The 17,093-nt window shown below is 46.9% G+C and overlaps 1 protein-coding gene across 1 annotated transcript in view; it reads right to left on the bottom strand.

Moving 5' to 3' along the window:
- abcb6a (ATP-binding cassette, sub-family B (MDR/TAP), member 6a) overlaps positions 1-16,224 on the bottom strand; it is a 31,856-nt gene extending 15,632 nt beyond the window's left edge. The window contains exons 1-15 of the mRNA XM_035408726.1: positions 16,006-16,224; positions 14,421-14,961; positions 13,081-13,218; positions 11,037-11,223; positions 7,617-7,709; positions 6,936-7,128; positions 5,924-6,045; positions 5,699-5,808; positions 5,030-5,095; positions 4,540-4,665; positions 4,332-4,408; positions 3,428-3,491; positions 2,563-2,648; positions 2,041-2,098; positions 1,537-1,641 (exon numbers count right to left, since the gene is read on the bottom strand). Coding sequence (XP_035264617.1) covers positions 1,537-1,641; positions 2,041-2,098; positions 2,563-2,648; positions 3,428-3,491; positions 4,332-4,408; positions 4,540-4,665; positions 5,030-5,095; positions 5,699-5,808; positions 5,924-6,045; positions 6,936-7,128; positions 7,617-7,709; positions 11,037-11,223; positions 13,081-13,218; positions 14,421-14,936 — 1,941 coding nt within the window. The 5' untranslated portion in view covers positions 14,937-14,961; positions 16,006-16,224. The remainder of the gene's footprint in view (positions 1-1,536; positions 1,642-2,040; positions 2,099-2,562; positions 2,649-3,427; positions 3,492-4,331; positions 4,409-4,539; positions 4,666-5,029; positions 5,096-5,698; positions 5,809-5,923; positions 6,046-6,935; positions 7,129-7,616; positions 7,710-11,036; positions 11,224-13,080; positions 13,219-14,420; positions 14,962-16,005) is intronic.
- Between the last annotated feature and the right edge of the window lie 869 nt (positions 16,225-17,093).

Here is a 17,093-nt window from a genome sequence, read left to right as displayed (position 1 = left end):
AAGGTGCTTCTCTGCCGTGTAATTACAAAGCACCGCGCGGTGGCCTCTAATCAGGTGTCACGGGCACGTCTCGCTGTAGCCGACGGTTTCGTCTCATTTGCTAACGGATTTATGAACCTCCGACGTTCTGTTTACGACACAGATCTCCCGATTGGTGGTGTGACGCTGGGTGCCCGTGGAAAACTGCTAGCCGGGTTTATATCCCGCGCTGCTGGTAATTACCGCAGCCACAACCCGGCACGGCGAGGAGTCATCGGGTTCAACGCGCGCGCGTAGCACGTTAGCCTCCGCGCTTTCGGTTTCCATAGCGATCCGTTTAGAGCGCACGGCACGTGAGGTACACTCAGAGCAGGCATGATTGTGGTTTTTTTTTTTTAATGATTATTTTTCAGCACATTTCCAAACCAGTTTGGAAAAGCACTGGGATTATGAGCTCTGTGCGGAGGTGTGAGGGAGTTCTGAAGTTCATCGCTTCGACGCGCACGCGCGCAGCGCCGAGGAGGGAGGCCCGCAGCGCCAATGCGTCTGAAATTCCTCAAAGCCTCGGAACAGAAGCAGCCCCTCAAAAAGATATTTATTCATTATTCACGACCCTTTCAAAATGATTTATTTACACGGGGCACTGCAAAAAATTTTTTACAAGGCACGGCGCCGAATCACATCTCTTGGGTTTCGCTGCGGGGAAAAAAAGCTCACCGTTCCACAACAAAAAAAAAAATCACGCCACTGAAACTTTTACAGAACGGGCCGTGACCCAGAGAACTGCCGTCGAACTGCTTTCTGGGTACCGGCCATCCAAACATATGAAATAGCTGCGTGATTCCCGTCGATTCAAAAGAAAAAAAAAAAAAAACCGAGATAAATCTGGAAGGACAGTGAAATTCCGAAACCACAAACCGAAAATGCACAGAAAAAAAAAAAAAAGTCTCGGGGGAAAATAAACTAGCGCACTCCGCACGGTGCGTTAGCGGACTCGGTCGGAAGAAGCTTCAAAGCCCGACCGGATTCTCGCCTTTTGATGTGGCGAGCATTTCATCTGAACACAAGGAAAGATCACGTCCAATTAAATCTTAAAAGGGGGTGCGCCCCGCCCCCCACCCCTTCTCCTCCTACTCCACCCAACACAGCACAGGAAAAAAGGAGCTCAACCAGGAACGACAACAAAGGTTTCCGTCCACTGCCCGGGTAGGATGCTTATTTGACATGTCTGAAGAAGCCTACACTTTAATTAGCATTTAAGGAAATGCATCCCCCTGACAGTTTGGTGAATGGGAGCACCGTAACTCCACTGGCACGCGCTGGAGCCACAGTTTGCCATCCAGCTCCAGGAACACCAACGCGGTGTCACCTGGAATAAATGAGCGATGCCAATTCCACGGCTACGCTAAGAGAGGAGAGACTGGCGGCTCAGGTGCGCCAGGTGATTTCTCCCGTACTTCATCCCATTTAGGCACACGCCCCCTCATTCTCAGCTTCATTCCAGGGCCCGAATCCCCCCCCCCCTACCCAAACTCCGCCCCCCCCCCCCGCCCTCACCTTGGAGATGTCCTGCCCGTCGATGCGGACGCAGCCCCCCTGGACGTCGTAGAAACGGAAGAGCAGCCGGATAATGGTGCTTTTGCCCGATCCTGATGGGCCGACCTTGGGAGGGAAAAGGGAGGAAACTCTTACGAAAATAAGACACGAGAGAGAGACAGCCACACGCAGAATTCAAACAGGGCCTGTTGCTGCTTCCTGAAGAAAATGGCAACAGTTAGTTATTTTGATATTTTGTAAATAAAAGTATTGCGACTAAAATTTAACATCACCTCACCTGACTAGGTACATAAAAACTTTTCAAAAGGTATCATGATTTGACCCATGTGGGCATCCATACCTTGCTAAAGGTGTCCTGATACCTATGTAGTTATCCATACCTTTTCAAAGGTATCTTGACTGACCCGTGTTGTTATCTATACCTTGAAAAAGGTGTCTTGATTGACACGTGTGGTTATCCATGTTTTAAAAATCACAGGGCGCCTGGAAGGGTTGAGAGCTTACCAGAGCCATGGTCTGCCCGGGCATGACGGTGAAGGATATGTCCCTCAGGATCTCCTTCCTGTAGGGACAATAACAGAAAGCACACGGCTCACAGTGGAACAGAAAGGAGCTTCGACACAGTCGGACATACCCAGTATATGGAATCTGCAAAAAAAAGGTCTGAGAGTTTGAAGTTATATAAACATAAACACTGTGAATATAAGAAATATACATAGCAGAGGTGGAAAGTCCAGGGGTCAGAAAATAAAAGTCCTGCCATGCGATTCTTCCATCCAAGAGCTGTGTAAATTCAGGCGATTGAAACAAAATACTGCGGAGGACTTTTACTTTCTGAACCTGGATTTTTTCACCTATGATACATATGGCGTCAGGAAGGTCCAGTGCATAGTGCTATGACCCCAACGCCACCAGCTTGAGTCTGGTTCTGGCATCTCCTCTGTCTACTGTTCAGGCTGTGATACTTGGCTTTGACAGAACGGGGCTAAGGGGGACTTGGTGACCGGTTTTGGGGGGAATGCCTACCCTTCCATGTAGCTGAAGTGCACGTTCTCAAACTCCACCTTCCCCAGCTTGTACAGGAGGTTCCCGGCGTTGACGTCGTCCTTCACCTGGGGAGACGGAGGAGGCGAGACGGGGTGAGCCGTCGGGGGGGGTGGAGAAACGCCGAAAACCGCGGTCACCTGCGCGCGATCGGAAAAGGGGTGCAGAGGGGGTGCAGCGCGGGCACACGCACCTCATCTGTATGTGGGAGCTGACCCCAGCACCCCCAAAAATTTAAGAATAACCACAAAAGGCAAGTTTTGATCAAAGCTCGCTTCCACTATAGGGCCCCCCCCCCTCCTGTGGAAGATTTTGCTGCCACCACACCCCCACCACCCAACCCCCTCCCCAAACCCCGCCCCCCTGCTCCTCAACCCCTTTCTCTTCCCCGTCACTGTATAGTAACAGCTTTCCGAGGGGAACCGAACTTAAGAAAGAAATCTGAACATCCAATAATGCCTTTGTTTTGATTCTTCTGGCCATTAACATATCAAGGGGATCTAAAGGGGGCTTTGAGTGCGGAGTGTTTCGCAGGGGCGGGCGAGTGTGTGTTTTTCCGGAGTTTTCCCACAGACAGATCCTGCCCTGGGCCAGACTGAGGCCAGAGCGGGAGCAGCAGTCTGGAGCAGGACCCCATCGCACCCCCCCCCCACCCCCCAAACTACACCCCCCCTCCCCAAAAAAAAAATATGCACTGTTACAGATGTCGAGAAAAGAATCCTGCTTTCGGCTCAGACAAAATCTACAATCACTACAATCGTACAAACAAAAAACGCTTTTTAAACACCACATACATCACAATGAAACATTATATTTAAAAACTGACAAACAAAAAAAAATGTTTTACCTCTTCCTCCTCTGTGAAGAGCTTAAACATGCTCTCCATGTCGATGAAGGAATTCTGGATCATTCTGGAAGGACAGAGAAATCTCAGTCACATGACTCTGTGTGGTACGAGGCAAAAGCAGGATGAAATAAGCTACAAGTATTGCTTTGACATTGTGACCAAAATAATATTTTTTAAAAACCCTAGGGGTGATTTCTGTATTAATTTACACATGTTGAACAAGCTTCCAAGCTAGCTAGAGCATGACCAATTTTTGACATTTCATTCAAATAAAGTGGTTTCTCTTTGAATCTCGCAATATTACCTTGGGTTGTGTAAACATTATGATCAATAAACAACACAAATATCAGACACTGAAAGATGCTTGGTTCAAAGAAACAGGACTTATTATTTTGTGGTATCAAGTCTAGGTAAATGGTAAATGGACCATCCAAAGCGTTTCTGGTTTTATCCAAAGCGCTTTACAACTGATGCCTCTCATTCACCAGAGCAGTTAGGGGTTAGGTGTCTTGCTCAGGGACACTTTGACATGACCAGGGCGGGGATCGAACCAGCAACCCTCCGACTGCCAGACAACCGCTCTTACCTCCTGAGCTATGTCACCCCCAGGTCATCACCCATTGTAATCTTAAAAAAGACCTCAAATCATCTGCATTTATGGAATACAGTGTATTTTTTCCCCACTGCGTTTTGGCTCATTTTCCGTGTTAATGCGACCACTTATGATTATAGTTAAAAGCAATTTAATATGTATTGTCTGTCCCTGATGATTGATGTTTACAGAATTTGTAGTTTTTTTTCTAGAAATAACCACTCAGTATTGTATTTATTGGCAAGTATTTTTAAAAATCTGGGATCCCACTGCCAAGGTTCAAGGTTCAACCATGTTACTGTGTTAGCTTACCTGTAGTAGGTACCAAACCAGTTCAGAGGGGTGTACAGCTGGATGATGTAAGTCCCAAAAAGAACATAGTCACCCACCTGGAGAACAGACAGAGTGAAACACACATTCAAAACTCCACACACCATCCCACTTAAGCTACTAGCCAAAACTCCACACACCATCCCAGTCCTGATGTAGACTCATCATCACGCTCTGTCGGAGCACATACCCGAAATTTATTCTCCGTGACAAAGTAGGCACAAAGCAGAGATCCAGCCAGAAGGCCCAACCCGATCACCAGATTCTGGGTCTGGTTCAGAAAGGCCAAGGAGGCGTTGGTCTTCCATTCGGCCACCTGACAGAAAGAGGAGAAGAGGTGAGATGACCTTCTCCATCACCATCAGAAAAAGCTCCAATACTAATTAGCACGTACAATCAGCTTACACCAGGGTTACCCAACCCTGTTCCAAGAGATTTACCTACCGACTCATAGGTCTTCATTTCAACCCAAACAAAGCACACCTCATTCAACAGATAGTGATCTTGTTGAGCTGCTAACTGCACATGTGCAAAATTAGGATTGAAATTAAAATCTACAGGACGGTACATCTCCAGGAGCAGGTTTGGGCAGCCCTGACGTTAGACACGCGAGTACAAAAACTATACGGGTATTTACATATGTTCGCATATCGTTATAAATCGTGGGATTTCCCAGCTACCTGGTACTTAAGGATGGCGTCCTGAAAGCGATTCACTTCGTAATTCTCCGCGTTGTAATATTTCACCTGCGTAAAAAGAGAGAGAAATCACACAGCTTAGTGTGTTAAGTGAAGTAGGACGGAGTGTAGCACAGTGGGTAAGGAACTGGGCTTGTAACCGAAAGGTCGCAGGTTCGATTCCCGGGTAGGACACTGCCGTTGTAACCTTGAGCAAGGTACTTAACCGAAATTGCTTCAGTATATATCCAGCTGTATAAATGGATACAATGTAAAAATGCTATGTAAAAGTTGTGTAAGTCTGCAAAATGCCTGTAATGTAATGTAATGTAAAGTAGGAGGGCAAGAGGAAGTCAACTTGGCTGCACAGTCTTCATTTCACCTGGTGTTATTGCAACATATTTAATAATGGCGGGAAAACTGCCCCCCCCCCAGGAGACCCTGGAGGACAGCCTTGTTTTTCAGAGTTCCTGCACCAGAAGGTACAGCACTGCGAAGGTTATTTACCCACGCTTCGCTCGAGAAGCAAAACAATCCCCTCCAGCGCTGCATGTGTTCATGGCACCTCCAGGCACCTCTTAAAGATAAGCTACCGGGTCAGTAAAATAATCAAAGTCCAGCCGGTACGCCGCGATCTCAAGCCGTCTCGCCCCGTACGCAACGGGCAGGTACCGTTTCGAAGTTCAGCAGGGAGTCCACGGCCTTGGACTTGGCGTTGTTGTCCTGAGTGTTCATCTCGCGGCGGTACTTGGTCCGCCATTCCGTGATGACGATGGTGAGCGCTGGGGAAAGAGTAGGGGGAGGTCAGTGGATGAGGCGTTACACTGGACAGAACACCGCTGACCGTAACCCTGGTGATCTAACAAACAAAGAGTTGCCTTGGCTACCGTTACTCACTGAGATAGAGGAACATGCAGATGAAGATGATGAGTCCGAACCAGGCGTTGAAGTTCGAGATGAAGAACACGATGGCGATTACGATGTCAGCGATGGTGGGGAGTATGCTGAACACGATGTAACTGTGGAGTGAATTTAAAAAAAAAACCAAGACAGTGTTTCAGATCAAGCTTACGATAAGATCTAGGTTAGGATCTTACTACAGATTGATTGCATTGAATTACATTACAGGCATTCAGCAGACATCCTTATCCAGAGCAATCGACTCAAGTTTGGCATTTCTTTCAAAACATCCATTTATACAGCTGGATATACATGGACACTAAAGCAATGCAGGTGAAGTACCTTGCTCAATTGTGCGGCAGTGTTATAGCTGGGAATCGAACCTACAACCTTTAGGTTACAAGCCCAATTCCTCCCGCGTTATACTACACTACACTGCCGAACGGCTTTGGAATCATTCATTGATATCTGGCTAAGCCACAACAGAGAAGAGGAGGAAACAGCACTCAAACCGGCTGTGAGCAGGTGCTAATATATAAAGAAACGATCAATGAACAGGTGCAACTCTCTCTCTCTCTCTCTCGCAATAAAAATATTTTGATTTTATTTAATCTATCTCAACAAAAACATTTCGGCCACATTGCCAGGCCTTCATCAGAATGCTTAAAACTAAAAGGGACAGGCACATTATGCAGGCGATGAGCTGCTTCTGCGGTTTGCTTTGTCTTTGCTGTGGCCAGGATTCAACCCGGCCTTCCCCTACTGATTAAGTTCAGCTGCCTGTGCCTGCATTTAAACTTAACGATGGTACAGTCTGTCCCCTTCAAGAGCTTTACGCATTCCGACGAAGGCCTTCACACCATGGCCGAAACTTCAATGGCTTTTTTTATGGACACGGATTAAATAAAAATCAGAATATCTTTACCGAGAGCGAGAGTCGCGCCCGTTCACAAGCTACCACGGAGCGCGCGGTCCGGGCCGTTTGGGGACGCTGGCCCGCGGGAGGTACCTGAGCAGGCTGTTGATGGAGGAGGTGCCGCGGTCGATGCTGCGCAGGACGTCCCCCGTGCGCCTCCCCAGGTGCCAGCGCAGCGACAGCGAGTGCAGGTGGCCGAAGAGGCGCACCTGGACCACGCGGTTGGTGTGCTGCTGCACCCTGATCCACAGGAAGGAGCGCAGATTACTGACAAACCCGGAGGAGCCTGGGGGGGGGGGGGGGGAGAGAGAGAGAGGGAGAGGAGGAGGGAGAGAGAGAGAGAAAGAGAGGGGGAGAGAGAGAGAGAAAGAGAGAGTGAGGGAGAGAGACAGGGAAAGGGAGAGAAAGGGAGGAGAGAGAGAGAAAGTGAGGGAGAGAGAGGGAGAGATGGGGGAGAGAGAGAGGGAGAGTGAGAGATAGAGATATTGGTGTGATTTTTAACAATACCCAGTCAATACAGCTCAACCATTTTTTCCTTTTTCATTTCACAACAAACAAAATTCATGAGCATAGCATGACCATTAAAAGCTAAAAATGACCATTAAAAATAATTACAAGTGAACTATGCAGAGGGAGAGAAAGAAAGAGAGAGAGATGAGTGATGAGTGATAAATACACTGGCTCTGTCTCCCTGATGAGGAGACCTTGGCCATGAGCAAACGCAGAGGATCATGGGAAACGGAGTACCGTAGACCCAAGCGTCTCCATGCCTACCTGCTCCACCGCCCTGCAGGAACTTGAGCAGCACGTACACACACACGGTGGTCACCAGAGTCTTCCAGCTGCTTCCGTCCGACAGTTCGTTCACTGAAACACAGAACGTGGAAGAAAGAGAGCGTATTTTAATCACATGCATACTTACAGCTATTCGCTACATGGCACAGGTTTTAAAAATTCAACTCCTACGCTGAATCAGAGTTGTTCTTCCCGTGTCTGCATGGGTTTCCTCTGGGTCGTCCAGTTACCTCCCACAGTCCAAAGACATGCAGGTTAGGCTGACAGGAGACTAACTTGCCCATAGGTATGAGTGTGACTGTGAATGATGTGTGTGCCCTGCACTAGATTGGCAACCTGTCCCGAGATGTATTCCTGTCTCTCGCCCAATGCATGCTGGGATAGGCTCCAGCATCGCCCGCGACCCTGCCCAGGACAAGCGGGTATAGACAACGGATGCATGGACTGAATCTGAGTTCTACGTGCTTTTATTTTTTTAATTATCATGGTTTTACGCTCTTTGACTGTCAAACGTCTGATTCACCTAAAAGGATTCTTAGCATGACATCATCAAAATGGCCGTCTGTCACCCTGGCGCACCTCGAGGGAGATCAGGGATAATTTCGCTGATCGGCGTGAGGGGGAGATCGAAATTGCGAGACTACCCCGGGGACTGAACGCCCCTGAGACCGCGCGGGTGAGTCTCACCCGCTAACTCATCTGTATTCATTGCGTTTCTGATCGCGCACCAAAGTGAGAGAAGGAGGGCAAAAAGGAGACGAAAGGGAGAAAGTTAAAAACAATAATAGAAAATGCCCGGAGAGAGAACAAGTGCCTTTCTCTCCTTTTGAGGATGGTGGGGGGGGGGGGGGGGGGATCTTGGCACTGGGGGGGGGGAAGGGGGGGGGGGGGGGGGCAGACAAACAGCCCCTTGTACCAGCATGTAACTCCGCAAAAAGCTCCTAATGCCCCCTAATCGTGATTGGCAGGGTGGGTGACCTCCACTATCACGCCCACCCCCCCCCCCCCCAACCCCCCCTCGAGTGACTCCGTCATACAAAAAGCTCCCTTTTCACCCCCCGGCGCTTTCATGTTGCTCCAAACCCCAGACGCCAAACGCTGGGCCCAGCCTGGCCACAGGCCACCGAGCCGCCGCGTCCCGCCATTGTGCTCTTCTGTCCGTTTAGCTTTGATTGTGAACAGTGTGCAAAACCCACCCCCAAGTCCAAGTTTACCTGGGGGGGGTGGGGATTGAGGGGGGTGGGGGGTGAGGGTGTGTGGAGAGAGAGAGAGAGAGAGAGAGAGGTGAACAGGGTTCGAGTGCAAGCGAAGGGGGGAGAGAGAGAGAGAAAGAGAGGGAGATGGAGGGAGAGAGAGAAGGACAGAGAGAGAGAAAGAGAGGGAGCGAAGGAGAGAGGGAGACAGAGAGGGAGGGATGGGGAGACAGAGGGGGAGGGAGGGATGGGGCGAAAGAGAGAGAGGGAGGCAGAAAGAAAGAGAGAGAGAGGGACGGAGGGAGACACAGAGGAAGGGAGAGCGCAGCCTAGCTCAAGTTCAGCGCCGGCTGCTTTTGTTCCGATCCTGTGAGCGTCGGGGGCTTTTTGGCTGAGGGGGGGGACGGGGGACGGTGGGCTTTGACTCTGGGGTTTTGGGGCCGGTCCCACATTCAGCTGGCCTGCGACAAGGAGCCCGTGGGGCAGGGAGGACGGGGAAGGGTCGCAAGGAGACGCCGATTTTCCCCCCACACAGACACGCACGCAGTCCTGTCCTGTGAGCGAGACGTTCAAGCACGTTTTTAAAGTTTTTCGAAGCGGTTAAAACAGCGATGGCCGACCTCAAGAAGCCGGGCGTGGAGCCGCAGCGCTCGCCTGAATCCACTGCCCAGCGCCAAGGACAAAGCGTCCCGCAGTTAGACCACATCACACAGAGAGAGAGAGAGAGAGCCAGCGACTGCAGATCTCCATCCACCATAAAACGGCAATAAACTAATGAGGTGATTAAACGTGACACACTTAAACAAACTGAAATCGTTCCTTATCTGTGGCCCTTTCGAACTTCCTCCTTTCTCAGCGTTGTTCATAAAGTCAGCGCTCCGCCTATCTTTCCTTTGCAAACACAAGTTTTGCCCTTTCCATCTTCTGCTAGGTTCGCTGTGATAGACGTCAGCCATCAGCTCTGTGCCTCAGCATAATTAATTGGAAGGAAAATATTTGCTGGCAAATGAAATAACTGATATTGAGGACCAATAAACACTAACATCCCCCTCTCAGTTAGGCACAGGATGGTTCTCAGACAAAACACGCACAGACACCATTTCTGAATAATTCAAACTAGCTAATATCCCACAGCATGGACTGCAAATGGTAAATGGACTGCATTTATATAGCGCTTTACAATTGATGCCTCTCATTCACCCATTCACACACACACACACACACACACACACACTCATACACCAACGGTGAAAGGCTGCCATGCAAGGTACCAATCAGCTCATTGGGAGCAATTAGGGGTTAGGTGTCTTGCTCAGGGACACTTCGACATGCCCAGGGCGGGGGATCGAACCGGCAACCCTCCGACTGCCAGACAACCGCTCTTACCTCCTGAGCTATGTCGCCCCCCCATTTAGCATTTAGCTCTATCCTGCTAGCTATAGTAGTCAAATTCATTCTCACGCAGACCAGTGACTTGAGGCAGCTCACAATTCACAAAATCTCAATCAATAACTGAACAAATAGAATTTAAATTATATCACGCATTTAAAACTGTGGAGATGAAAGGAAATGGAGCACTAATGCTCATACCGGTTATTTGTGCAGCTGTTGAGGCCATCCACAGACCTATAAGCTTTCTTATACTGCACCCTGCTGTCCATGATCAGTATTGCAATCTACTGTATGTTCACACACACGGCACAGAAACAGAGCTGCTTCCCCCAATAATACAGGGGATGGATTGGGACGGCAGGTATGCCATCCCGCCAAGTTACATCATGACAGGGCGGCATGTCCCATACCTATACAGCACCGAGAGTTTGTCGCTTTTCAGGGTTCCCTACAGAAATAACCACATTAGATTGACACAGAGAAGCAACCAGAACCAACGTTGGACCAACAGGAGAGGGGGCGGCTGCCTTGCTGTTCAAACCGCTTTTAACTGCCGTTTGCGTTTGACAGTTGTGTTTTTCCAGTGTTCCAACTGCTTGTACGACCCCTACCGTGGCTTCGTTTTTCAGTCTTTTAATTCAATCCAATAAACTTTATTTATCCCCAAGAGACAACTAATTGCTGGGCACATTATCAATCAACATCAAAAACACACGGGAGATAACTATGCTTTGTAGCACCACGGGTTTTAAGAAAATAAAGAATTAAAAGCAGGGGGAGATGTTTCAGCCCGTGTCGACGAGGACGCTCTCACCGATGTTCCTGTTGTAGATGGGTACGAACACGTTGATGGCCCGCTCGCAGGCCAGCAGGCAGAGACACAGCAGCACCAGGCCCTGCAGGAGCACGTTGCCCTGGGGCCACATGTAGGGCACCAGCAGGCGCACCTTCTTCCCGAAATCCTTCCAGGTGGACTGCGATTCGGCCCCTGCCGACAGAGGCTGTGATACAGAGAGAGAAAAACACGTCGGCCCGGTCAAAAACAGAGCGACAGGCGCAAACACAGGACAGAGAGAATGATGCCAAAAGCAATACATCACATATGACCGTCTTATTAAATAATAGCTATTGCATACTGCTTACATCCTTATGCCTTTTGACTGGCTAATAATGGTTAAGGTTGAGAATATTTACTACTTAATTTACATTACAATTCTATTTTCAGAAATCACACAGGAAGACAAGCCAATTTATACAACATTTGAAACTTAAAAACAAAGAAAACAAATCATAAATAAATAATGCTTCTTAAAAAGCATTGTATTATTGCGCCAAAAATATTGATCTTTATTTTTATTGGATGACAGGTATGCCACCGTTCAATTCCAAGTTACAGGTTAGCAGGGCATTCCCCACAACTACAAAGCAGCAAAAAATAAACTTTTCCAAAGTTACCAAATTAATTAATTAGCAGGGCTATACGCCATTATGCTATAGCTATACATAATACTTAATACAAACATTCTGACTCCAAAACGTAATCCATAAAACCGTAAATACAATAGTGTTCACGCAAAAAGGTGGGAATTTCCTTACGCTAATCGATTCAATTTAGGAAGGAAAAAAAATGTCCTACCGGTATATTTAACGTCACCGAAGGATTGTGAAGTTCATCTTTTGATGAATAGTTGTTGGACATTTGATGCAGGCTACCGAATTTACCAAACACAAATTGGTCGCCGTTCGTCGTGTGTTTTCCTCGCCTAGCGTTTGTTCGCTCTAATTGTCAGTAAAGATGAATAGACGCGCGCGCATCATTCCCATTCCGACTTTTCGAGGCGTCCGCGTGCAAACTGCAGACGTCAGCGCGTTTTGGCCAGCGCAGTTGGCAACAGAACTCTTGACAACATTCAAAGAGTATCCGTAGGTTGAAGACATCTCAATTCATGAAACACTATACTTTGGTGGAGCTTAAAAGCTTTATTTAATTTCCGTAGTTGAGACTACAACCCGGACAATAAAACGACTGACTCCAGCAGTAGTCCAACAAGTAGGCGAAAACTCCAGATGACGCGCAAAATATATAGCCTAATATAAAGGTGAATTTCCAAAGTAAACGTTGATTTCGTTGCTGTAAAAGTTGTCATAATCTCACACCCCGGTCTGTAGGCTATGTTGCCAAAGCTTTTACGACTGCCGAGGAATCCACGAAAAAATGGCAAGTAATTTTGTGAGACTTCCATTACTCGTTTCATTAGCATAAAAACTAATTCTAACAAGATCCCAGTTTCAAAAAGTAAATTCATTTTCTCTGAATAAAACTGAACTGTTAAAAAAAAAAAGTTTATTCACTTCATTAAAATGTATTCAGAAAAAAAAAAAAGAATATATAAAAATAATTAATTTTTTGGGGCTTACACGTTGTTCTGCGTTAGCATACCATCAGTGACTGCTTCTTGGTGAACACCCATCGATTACATACAGCATTTTAGTTCATTTTAAAATTTAATTTAAGAGTACAAAGAGGTCTGTCACAGAAGCCATTGTAGGCAGAGTCTTTAGAGCAATAGTCTCCAATCCTGGTCCTGGAGAGCTACAGGGTGTGCCGGTTTTTGTTTTCACCTTAAAATCAGCACCCAATTGAGACCCAAGACACCATGTGAGTTGTGTTAACTGTGTAATCAACTGGTGGGGAGGGGGAGGGTGTTGGGGGGGGTTGGAGGGGTTGGAGGTGATTGCGATGCTGCAGCCAAAAGAGCACCTTTTCTGTCTCAGGGCTGGGAGTCACATGCTCCATCATCTCCACACATGCCCGATAACGGTCATAGCTCTCTCTACTCACGCAGGCGCGGCATTACCTGCCCGTGCTCCACGTCGCGCTCGTCTTCGTTGATCAGGAGCATATACGGTCTCCGTGGTAACCCCGGAGCCCTCAGGCCGATGAAGAAGAGGGTCCCCGTGCCAATGTAACGGACCAGCCAGAGTCCAAAATCCACCTGGAGTGAGAATGGATTAATATGAACCAGAAGGGTGCCGGGACAGCTCAGGGGAAAAACTCCATTTAAAAAAAAAAAAACTCCACGGCATCCATTTAAATGTGTATAAATAGTGACAAAGTGACAATGGCGTCTGCCTTAAATTTCACCAAAGGGAGGGGAAAAAAAAAAAAACATGAACCAGGACATGGGTATTCGTAGTGTAAGGTACATTAAATGGCTGTTTTACTCTTAACTTTCCAAACATTACTGACTTAATTTTCACTTTCACTGGGTAAAGAATGCGAGTTTGCTTCAAAATAAGGGTATTGTTATCGTAAAGAACTTCACTTATCTATCTTACTCAGGATAATAGTACTTCATGGCATTGGCAAGAAAAAAAGGGAAGTTTGTGAGGGGGAGGGGTTTGCAAGAGGGCTGCAGCCAATCAACTTGGGAGAAGGCATTAGGGGGAGGGGTCAGGAACAAGCTGCTGGCAGAAAAATGCATGATCAAGAGTGACTCAGCATTCTCTCTCTCTCTCTCTCTGTACACATTTATGCTGCATCACAGGAGCACATGCCTGCTCTTTTGCACACTAAGGCTGAGTTGCATTTCAACATATTTAAAAAAAAGTAAGGCCACATCTTAAAAAACAGCCTAGGTAATGATCCAGTCATGTTATCAGCATCTGAGTCATGGGTTACTGTACACTAAATACAATGAACTGAGTATCTTCTCAAAGGCTGTGTCATCCTACCTCATGGAATATCAAAGGCAAAACACAATGAGATACGCAGAAAATTAAACTGACAGCACTGATGCTCAGTTTGCAAAGAAACAAACAAAAATATTTAAAACTCATTATTTGGTAAATGGACTGCATTTATATAGCGCTTTTATCCAAAGCGCTTTACAATTGATGCCTCTCATTCGCCAGAGCAGTTATGAGTTAGGGGTTAGGTGTCTTGCTCAAGGACACTTCGACATGCCCAAGGCGGGGTTTGAACCGGCAACCCTCCGACTGCCAGACAATCGGTCTTACCTCCTGAGCTATGTCGCCCCTTATTTCTCATTTAGAAGATCATGTATTAAAACCAAACAACCCACAGAAGTCTGTGCTAAACTAGAGATCGTAGATCCAAGGCCTTCTTGCAACTGTAGTGTAAAACTGACTGTCGAATCCACAGAATACAAGGACAGTTTCAGCGTTCAGTGCTCACCTGCTTTTGTGTTGTTTCCAGACCCCACCACCAGAGGGGGCTACACCAAGAGACAAAGGCCAGGTTCTCCGCGGCGAATGCCATGGCCCAGAAGAGCAGCAGGACGGTGCTGTGCCCGCGGGTCCGATCGCGCAGCAGCACGCGCTGGCGCTCCAGCCGCAGCATGGCGACGGCCCAGACCCAGCTCAGCGCCGAGAGCAGCCCATACAGCAGCACGAACCCCGGCAGCACGCCGCCTTGCGCCGCCCGCCACACAACGTAGCCGAGGAACTGCAGCAGCAGCAGCGCCGACACGCCCAGCTGCATACCGTACAGACGGGACCGCGGGACGAACTTTGGCTCCATCGGCGTGCCGTAGCGCCGGTAGCACACGCAGTGGAAGGTGCCGAAGAAGGCGGCGAGGGTGAGCAGCACGGTGGGCACCAGGGTGAAGTAGAAGCAGGGCGAGAGCCCGTTCTCCACCCAGGCCTGGCTCATTGAGCCATCGTCTCCACAGTAACTCCCCAGGCCTGTCATGGCTGGGAAGCACGGTTCACGAACACTACAAATATAAACAAAAACATAAACACACACAGGAAGAGCGATGCTTATAAATCAGCAGATTTTCTAGTCTTGTCCTGCCATTACATATTAATGAAGTGCCTAATAAAAGAGTCCAGCATGGTTGCTTAATGGAAAATGGAAGGTCTGTTTCCAGCCCTTAAAAGTAATAACTATTTTGTGATTAGGTTTGTTTAAGCGGAACTTTGTCCTGTCCTTCAAGGCTTATCAACTGATAACTGTCATGTACTACCCGATAACAACCAATCTCTGCATTTGTTGAAGTAAAAAAAGTATCATACGTCCAAAACATAAATTAAAATGATATTCCAGCCACGCCACGATGTTTACATTTAACACAACACCAGTTCTGAATATTCCTGCCACTGAGACAGTAGAGCGTCGCTGCAGATCAATTTGCATGTAGGATGGCAGGTAAGTTACAGGTTGGAGCATACACCACCTGAACGTTTCATGGTTTCCCACAATAATATAAGCACCGCGTAACGACTTTAACGTAAACCGAGTCAGCTGTGTTTGTTTCCGGCCGTTCCTTTCTAATTTGGGCAGTGAACTTTCCTGTCCATGCTCGGCGAGTGAGTCACAACGCCGAATTGTACCAGCCGAAAGGATCCCTGTGCCCACTGACCACGCTCTCACCGGCGCATCACATAACAAAAACGACCATGGAATGTTGCTTGGTTACTTTAACAAACGGCGGCTAACTTAGGCGCGGCTCATTTTTGTATCGAACGAAGGAAGGTTGAATCCTAAGGAGTTAGCGCCCGCAAGTCAGAATGCACCGTTCTAAAACACTTCACGTTAAGTTAGTTGTGAACTTGAAATGTAGGCTAATGGATCGTTTCAGACGATCACAGAATTCCCAGTTGCTTTGACAATTAAAGCACGATGCTGGAAACCATTCAGCAAACGACTGCACCATTAGAGACGGGCAGTAGCTAGGTAGTCATCTAGAGCAGTTATAAATTGGCTATCTAGCTAGTTAGATCGCGCTTGTCATTTTCAGATGGGTAGTCACACTCACCTTCTCGAGAAACAAGTTATCTAGATGGTTACTTCAATAAAGGTTTCCGCATTGACAATAGGCTACTTCTTTAAAAATAAACACGATAATTGCATATATCGATTTGAACCACGGAGGAAGAGGAAAAATGTGAACAGAAATATCCTGCAAAACGAGAATGTTCTGTATCTTTTGGTTTCACACCACCGTGTGCAGGTCGCAATCTACAACTCGGCAATCGACTCTTTCTTATAAAACATTCAGCTTCACCAGGTCCTAGAGTCCACCGAAGATCTATCGTTCCTTATGACGTTGTCACGGTGAGAAGATATTCTAATGATGATGCTTTTTCTTCTTCTTCTTATTCCTATATTATTATTATTATTATTATTATTATTATCAATAATAATATATTATATATATATTTACAATGCTTTACTTTATTTATGCAAGAATAATACACTTATATCACGTGTGGAATGAACTGGAAACACAAGTAAAGAAGCCAATCCCTGTCACGGACAAACAGCAAAAGAAAACTATTTTCGTTTAACATATTCACAAGAAAACCAGAATTCATTGAATAAGAAATTAGAATAAAAGTACATATTAAGACCGAGACCATAGAAGCATGGTGTCGAGGTACAACATATGACTCTAGGAATTGGAAAGGGTAATTAGAAAATTATATTTGTCTGCAATCCATTCTTTAACTTTCAACGGATTTGGTGATAAAGGGAAAGACTGCTGTTTCTAAATACACGGTCAAGGTATGGGAATTGGGATCTGTAATGAACTGTAATGTAAAGTAAAAGGCCTTCTTTAGAGAATTGATTGTCCTATGCTGGCACCTTGTGTATAAATCTGGTATTGCAGGCAGAAGAATGGCGTCCCAAAGCAGGCTTGCTGCCACCTTGTGGAATAAAAAGGAACGAAAGTACGTTACATGTCTAAGTAATTTGCAATACAATTACGAAGAAAAAACGAGTAACTTGAAATAAATATGGATCTATTAATCGTATTCTAATCACTTCCGGGTAAATAATACGCTAGGTCGTGTGTGTGTATGTGTGTGAGCGTGCACACACGCGTGTGTGTTTGTTGGCATT

The sequence above is a fragment of the Anguilla anguilla genome, chromosome 3 (assembly GCF_013347855.1).
Source record: "Anguilla anguilla isolate fAngAng1 chromosome 3, fAngAng1.pri, whole genome shotgun sequence".
Lineage (NCBI taxonomy): Eukaryota > Metazoa > Chordata > Actinopteri > Anguilliformes > Anguillidae > Anguilla > Anguilla anguilla.
Note: the sequence above shows the minus strand (reverse complement) of the source record. Positions and strands in the feature narration are given on the sequence as shown.